Here is an 8,115-nt window from a genome sequence, read left to right as displayed (position 1 = left end):
TTGCACATGAAAGATGGTCACTTTAAGCTACACAAAAACCCAAATATGCAAAGAAATCTAAACATAATCGTACAAATTGACATGATGGTGACACGATGTGAAGAATATATAATTGTTTAAAGATTTATCTAGTGGTACACTGTTTGCTTGTTGAGTTTTGTTATTTATTCTTGTAAAAAATTACACTCATCACTTTTTGGAAACATAAGTTTCGACATCGCTTCACTTCACAAAGCCTCAAGCTTAGTAAAAAAAAAAAAGCTGGAAGCAATAATTTGATTTCCTGAAATAATTGATTGTTTCAATTATAAAATGTCAAAAACAGCGATGGATGTTGAGCTCATCGATGTAAACATATTATCTTTCAGGTTGCAGATGCAGGCAAATAATAATGACAAGGCATGTGATGCGGGATGGTGGGGCTGGGAAATGTCTGCAGTATTTGACTATATGATTTTCCCCCCAGTATCCCTGAAAGTTGCAATTGAATTCTACCATTTTCGGAGAGACTTTGTGAACAGGCTGCAGGAGCCCTGCGCGAGGAGGGCGACCTATTTATTGTGCACATCATTAACTAACGTGAACATAATGGCCATTATTTGCGCTTCCACCTTCAGAGATGATACAACACATGTGACAGTGTTTTGACTGAAGCCAGTGTCGTCACCTTACACTGTGTCACAGATCATAACTTAAATTAACTTCAATTAAGAGTAAGACGCGTTCTGAATGGGCCCGTTTGTGCGCAAGCTGCTACAATGCAGGCGATTAAAGCACCACGCGTGAATCTGTGCAATTTCAATCTGGTTAATTTGAAATCATCTGTAATCATCAGCACGCTCCACCTTCAATGTTTGCTACAAAAAAACCCAAACTGCTTCCCCATTGTGTTAAATCTCCAGTTGGTGTGGGGGTTTCCCCCCCTGAAACAGATAAATCATGAATGGTTCCTCCGAAATATAATGAATGGGCTGAAACAAGGCGAAGGGCTCGAGCGCACAGCCATGAATGAACGCGCAGGGAAGTAGGACGCTGCTTCTTCTCCTCACCGCCGCCAAGCGACACTGTTGCTCCCTCGGAATAAAAGCCGCTCCTCTGGACCCGGGGATCACATGCCGGGGAAGGCTCGAAGTTGCAGCTTCATGTCACACATGCTTGCCGACAAAGCAAATGGCACGCGGGCGCCGAAGTGACACCGAGGCGACCGGTGAGACGGGGGAGAGTGGCACGGCGGGGGCGCGGCGGCTGGGCGACAACAAGGAGAGAGGATGGAGATGAGGTCCGCGCGAGGCTGCACGATCTGCGAGAACGAAACTGTGGGGCGCACGAGAAGTCGCGGCACGTTGAATTAGGCTCCGCGGAGAAAGTTCAGCGACTGTGTACAATGGTTATAAATGGGTCTCACCTGAACAGCTCCTCACCAGAACCCAGTGACTCCGTCCTGAACCGGCCGCCGTGGGTCACCACAACTTTGGGCTGCTTCCTCATCTTCACTATCGTCGTTGACATCCTGGGGAACCTCCTGGTCATCTTCTCCGTGTATCGGAACAAGAAGCTCAGGAACGCAGGTGAGTGGCGACGCGATTAAAAACTAAGCTGTGCTAAAAGCGACACAAACCGAGCCCCCAAAACTTGTTAAAAGCACACTTTTTATTAAATGTAATGTTTGCACGTCGTTATAAATCCGAGTGAGGATGGCAACACATCCCATCGAGATTACTGTGTTTTGATTCAGTTTAAGTCCATCCCTGCTATAAAATGTAGTTTTTGCTGCCACATGTGTAAAGTTTCATGAAAGTGTTTTTTTTTAATATATATATATATTTGTATGGGATTTTATTCTTCATCAATGAGCCTCACCGTAATGGACAGTTGTCAGCCTCCACTTGCTTTAGCCTACATTTGAAGCGAATATAATTCCAAGTGCGCGGGCTGCTGTGATGCTTCATAGGAGCGCGAGGCGAAGAGAAACAATACAGCAATTATTGACTCCGTCAGAAGCCCCGGGGAAAGCCCGTCATCCCAGCGGTGCTTAGACGTGTTGCTCCAACCAGGATGTTTAATGAAATGCTGATGAAGACACCAGCATCCTTAAGGGATCACAACGTCTTTGTTCACACTGTGTCTGTTACACACACTACTTGAATTTATTCATTACATGGGCTATGGGGTAAATTGTAACCCCCCCCCCCCCCCCCTTCCCCCCCATCCCCCCATCCCCAGTTTGCACAGCAGTGTTTGTGCTGCTCAGTGAAGGTGGTAAAACTCTCAGAATTTAACAGTGAGAGGACACAGCGCCGGCTGGCAGCTAGACGCACCAGGGCTGTCATGGTTTGGAGAGCACAGTAGGGTGATTGGCTAAATACACTAGTGACATTACCATTTCACCCACAGCACAAATGTTAGGGGTCAGAATAGATTTCCATCATGTGGATGGAAAAAGTTACGTATGATTCTGGATGTAAAACGACACGATTGCCTGGTACTGAGCATTGCTTTGGGACAGTCAGCATTTCATAAACATCTGTAAGCATCTGTAACAGTCGCTGATTTGGATTTTAGCAGAGGTCGCAACTGTTGACAAGCGTGTGTTTGTGAGGATTTCATGCTATTGCATTTAGAATTGAGAAGCAAAGTATGAGACGAGACTGTAGGGAACTGCATCTTTGAAGTTGTCCCACTAATTATGGCTAATTAGATAATAAGGTAACGACAGCAGGAATGCACTTAGGCTTATATTATCTCTAATTCCGTGTTTATGATTGAGCATTAGCGGCTGAAACTGTACGCTGTTTATTCAGCTCAGTGGGCAATTCAGTGTCCTTTTTGCCACACTGAACTCCCACCAAGCATCTTCAAGAAAACTCAAATGTGTGAGGATGACAAGGAAGCAAAGCAAAAAAAAAAAAAAAAATCTCAGCCTTATTATCTGTGAATACTAATGAGGCCTTTCGGAGGCTGGTGACGTGTTTCTTGAATTCATGCATTTGAAGCTGCTTCCCATTCAAGCTCTGAAGCTGTGCGTGCCTAAGTTAAGACTGTTACAATTTTCTGCTCGAAACACCACTGGCAAATTGCGTGCAAATTGGCAGACGCATTGATGGGTGTAAAAACGTTTCCATTGACACTTTGTCACTGTTGGAATGTTTGGAAGACGGGCAGGCTGCAACCGCTTGTTTTTACTGCTCCTCCTCTGTGGGAATGTCATTTCAAAGATGATGATAATAAGCTTAAAATAGTAACTTTATTTATAAAGCAAGTTCCCCAAACAGGTTTTACAAAGGTCTCTACAAGAATAAGGGCAGGTTAAATCCTAGGAAAGACCGTCTCCACATAAAAAAGACCGTCTATGTAAGTGCGTTTTAAGAAACTTTTAACAAGACGTAATAGACTCAAGACGTCTTGTGCGTGTTCCATAGCTGCAAAGGCTCCGTCAGCTTTGTCTTTCAATCTGGACAGTAGAATCAACCGAAAAGCTGCATTTATTGACCTCAAAGTATGAGCTGGCACATCATGGACTAAGAGGTCTGAGATGTAGTCTAGGTCCAGCCCTGTCTTTGCTTTAAAAGAAATTAGTCAAAATTTAAAATCTAAATTTAAAATTTAAAATCTAAAACTTGCAGCCAGTACAAAAAGGCCAGCATGGGTGTAATACGCTCCTGTATTTTATTACTTGTTAAAATCCTGGCAGCTGCATTTTGATCAGTTTAACAAGGGTTCTCTTACTACAGACATGATGCAAAGTGAATTACAGCAGTCAAACAATTTGTGGTTGAGAAGATTACTTTGATCTTTAAAAAAGGGTTTGCAGAAACAGGCTTTCTCAGTTGACTTTATATGACGCACACTTTCGAGGTTGCTATTAAATAGGACACCCAGATTTCTGCAATGGCGGGTAATAAAATGTGCATTAGGACCGAGTTTCTCTATTATTCTGGGGTTAACACCCACTGCACTAACTGAGTGGATTTCAGTTTCTTTACGGATTACCTCTCCTGTAAACTGTCTTTAGGGCAGGTGTGAATTTGTGTGTCGTCTGCATAAAAATGTAAGCTCATGTTAAGCCGCCTTAGAAAATATCCAAGAAATAGCTAAAAAAGAACAATGTGTAAAGAATGACCGTGGAAGCCCACAAAGCACCTCTATAACTGAGGACCTGTATTCGCTAAAGCCAATGTAAAAACTCCTGTCATTGAGGTGGGACTTGAAGGACCTCAAGGCGGTTTAGCATGTATCAAATGCTACGCTGAGGTCTAGAAAAACTAAAATAAATAGGTGTCCCACACATCTAAAACCAGTTTGAAAGTGTTCATATATAAAATGATTGGTCATAAAATCCAAAAGTTGACCGGCGACCACTTTCTCGAGGAGTTTAAACGGGACTTTTAGAGATCTGTCTAAAATGATTAAAGTCACTTGGATCCATCACTGGTTTCTTTAAATACCGCTGTCCAAGTGATTGTTTGCTTGAAATACAGCCACAGATTTGAGTTGGACCCCGCACCAGTGGATTTTTAAGTGAAACCTTTTTTTTCCGTCCATAAAGATTTCAATTTCCTGTTTTTGAACAGATCGAATCTCCTCTATGGAAAAACAAGTGGGCATAAATTTTCTTGGCATGAGCTTTGTCATGGCATGAACGATGTGAGAGATTGCCCAGCAATCACAGCAACAAGGGCATAAATTAAATAATGAGTAATGAAATATTCCCAGTGGAGAACCTGGCAGGCGTTGCGGTCACATATTTCACTCAGCAGCAGCAGCAGCAGCAGCAGCAGAATCAGCAGCAGCAACAGCGCTGTCTCTGCACGGTCAGTTGTCAGTCAGCACAAACACATGTAGAGCAGTTTGAGGTGCATGGCGGGATACGGAGTCAGTGCTTTGAGCTCAGCTCGGCCCCAATAAATCATCTTAACTGTAGCTGTTGGAGATGGATGCATTTTAAATTCAACATGCCAACAAAACAGGGGTGTAACACTGCACAGAAATCACAGTTTGGTGCGTCCTTTGGGTCTGAGGTCAGTTCATTTTCACTACAGTAAGGGATAAAATGCTGGACATAAAATGAGCAGCTTTTTAATGTTGTTGCAAAGTGCTGGTGTGTCTTTCTGACCGCAATTTCACCAGAATTAATTAAACTCCTTCAACATGTGTTTAAAATCCGTGTTCTTTGCAACTGAACACGGTCGTAGATCCGCTGCTACTAAAAACACTGGCATGTTGTCAGAAAGCTCGAGGACGCTTGGTGCTGTCCCTTGCAGCAGCGATATTTATGTTAGCGTGGCACCATTTAAAATGAGTTACTCGCAACATGTTGCCCAAAACCAAGCCGCCAAACCTTCTAGACACACCAGCTTACATGATATCCCTTCATATGTTTTTTCTGTATTTTACTCTGAAACCAAAGTTTTTCCAAACAGAAGCATAATTGGTAAGAGGGGCTTGTAACGTCGGATAATTATCGGACCAGGGAAGTAGTGTACACTGTATGATACATCGGCTGTTTTAGAGATGAGAAAATTACTGTCAAGTCGTTTAAACAGCTGCTCCTCATGATGCAGTGTGATGATGGTTGGAACTGTAAGTGTCTGAAATTTACTGCTTTTGTATTGATGGACTACTTGGTGGACAAAATACAGGGAGGAGTGGATGAGTGAATAGGGAGTGATTAGAACCACAGCCTGGGTTTACTGTGCTCGGGTCAATCATGTGACGGGACCGAGCCTGTTGTTAAACAAAGACAGTATCGAAACTGGTTCGATACAAATACACAGACATTCACACCCCAACAACAAAACCTTGTCAGCAGAGCTCCTTTTTAGTGGGTTGTGTGGCTAAACAGCCTTTTCATATTTAATCATGGGTTGTTGTAGGAGCCTGTGAGCTTGTCCTCCACGTTTGACCCCGACTCACAAGAGACAATGTTGAAGACGTTAGTGAGACAATCACAGCGGCCCGTGTTGTCCAGTGTGGCTGCATCATGCTTTTTCCACTCATGGGTTATCCGCTTGACTTAGCAAATGAGTACACGAGAGGGTGAGATGCTTGTAAAAAAAAATCATTTGAAAAGCCTTATTTGTGTCGTTCACAGAAACGCACTCACAGTTTGAAGTGACAGACACACATTGAGCTACTGTAGGCTTTCTGCTCTTGAGGGTAACGGAGTTCATCCCTTTTCCGTGTTGCGTGACTTGGCTGTGTGCCGGCAGGATATTATTTCTAATCATTCATTACACCTCGAGTGTCTGCTATAGTACTATTGCTCGCAGTGTCATGAATATTTTGAGGCATTAATTCGGAATTAACTGGTATTTGCACATCAGCATGATTAAAACGAATGTTTCTCAACTTCCATTGGCTTTGTTAGGAAATTGGCTCAGCGTTGTGGAGCTTAATAAAGAGATGACAGTGAAAGGAAAACAAATCCTCCACTGAAGATGTTATACAATACATGTTGATTCCGCAGCATCCTGTTTTATTTTCATCATGAGGAAATATCACTTGAAAGACTTGTTTTGTGAGAAACTGTAATCCTTTAGACCAAGCTTTATTAGGGGCTGCACGTATCTGTATCATGATTACACAACTTTGTTAAATCCAGAGATCAACAAATATCTTGACTTAATTTGTTATGCTGGAACAGAGCTAAAGGAAGGAATTGACTGATGTGTCCTACAGAGAAATACTGTTTTTTTCTTGGACATGTGCTCTGTTTGCTTTGTGTGTTGAAAATGGGTGAACACATGTAACAACAGGTTCTTAAAGATGCGGCATCCCCAACATCCAACAGTGTCACTTTCTTGCTGATGTGTGTGTTTGCAGAGACACTTGTCTTTTGAAAATCTGTCATGCATTGTCATGCTCTCCTGTGTATCTTGAGCCAGTGCTATGTGTATTGAATAGCTGTATCATGTGTTTCTGTCCCTGATGATGAGGCTGCCTCTTTGTGAATCTTGCAGTTTCACTGTCAGTCACTAAGGGACAGGAGGTGTGAATGCACACTAACTGTGGCTTTAGGACATTGTGTCGTAGGAGAGAAAGTACTGTTGGCATTGCAGTTTATTTTCCCTATCAGAATAGGTAGGTAGAATATGTTCTGTTGGGCAACGTGAACGCTCTCTCCATTCCCAAATTTGCATTGCCTCCTGCTCCTTGACTCAGGTGTTTAGTCATTACTGTCCACGAACATCTGTGTGCAGAGTTTGACACAGTTTGCATTCAGAGTAACCTGTTATAAGCTGTGTAAGAAGAGAGGGCAGTAAACAGGGAGGTTCAATCCACATCTATGGAGAAGAAATGGCATGATGCCTTCAGGTGCAGCATCATCTTGTTGGTCACCCGTGTTGTGGTAGAACTCAGTAATTCACACATTGTTACACTTGTTACACAGTTTTGACAACTAAGGGAGGTGCATTTGTTTTTGTTGTTGTTGTTGTTGTTGCAATGGTTAACACTATTACGAAAACTATTATGAAAACTGCTATACTGAATTACAGAACAAAATCCAGACTATTAAATAATGTCGACATTTGGGTTTAGTTTGTTTTTAAATGTAAACTGCAGATAGAAATATGATTATGTGACAATTACTGTAATTTAAACTTGACGCCTCCCAGTGTAAGTTAATTTAACTTTTATGAATAAACACAATATCATTGTAATAATTGAATAAGAGTTTTTCTATAGTTCATGTAAAGCAAATATAGACGTGATCTTTTATTTTTTTTGTGAGGCAGCAGCTTTTCTTCCAGGGTTCAAGCAGGCCTCAAATCCTAAAGAGTTATTAAAGGGTCCCTCAGGAGTTGATAAAGCCACAGGTTAAAGACTCCGAATGTGTCTAATGTATGTTTAGATACGATCAGATTCCACGCCTCATAAAAGAAACTGGAACAGACCAGTCGCATAGTTCATGAAGATCATCAGGACTAAAATAATACTTTAGAACTTGATACCATCTTGAGGATTTATCGCACAGATCATAATAATTTGAAAGCGAATAAAAAAGGTAATGCAACATCTGAAATGAACATTTTGGTTTTTGAACTGCCCACGAAGGTGTAGCTGCTCACTGGGTTTGTCAGCTTCTGTGGTGATTCTTGGGATAAGCACCGGAGC

General features: G+C 42.1%; 1 protein-coding gene across 1 annotated transcript in view; it reads left to right on the top strand.

Annotated features, from left to right (window-relative positions):
* Window positions 1-1,017: 1,017 nt before the first annotated feature.
* The window catches only part of mtnr1aa (melatonin receptor 1A a), a 29,531-nt gene continuing 22,433 nt past the window's right edge, over window positions 1,018-8,115 (top strand). The window contains exon 1 of the mRNA XM_067499191.1: window positions 1,018-1,568. Within this exon, the coding sequence (XP_067355292.1) occupies window positions 1,385-1,568 (184 nt within the window). The 5' untranslated portion in view covers window positions 1,018-1,384. The remainder of the gene's footprint in view (window positions 1,569-8,115) is intronic.

This window comes from Channa argus, chromosome 3, assembly GCF_033026475.1.
Source record: "Channa argus isolate prfri chromosome 3, Channa argus male v1.0, whole genome shotgun sequence".
Taxonomy (NCBI): domain Eukaryota; kingdom Metazoa; phylum Chordata; class Actinopteri; order Anabantiformes; family Channidae; genus Channa; species Channa argus.
This window is presented reverse-complemented; position numbering and strand designations above follow the sequence as displayed.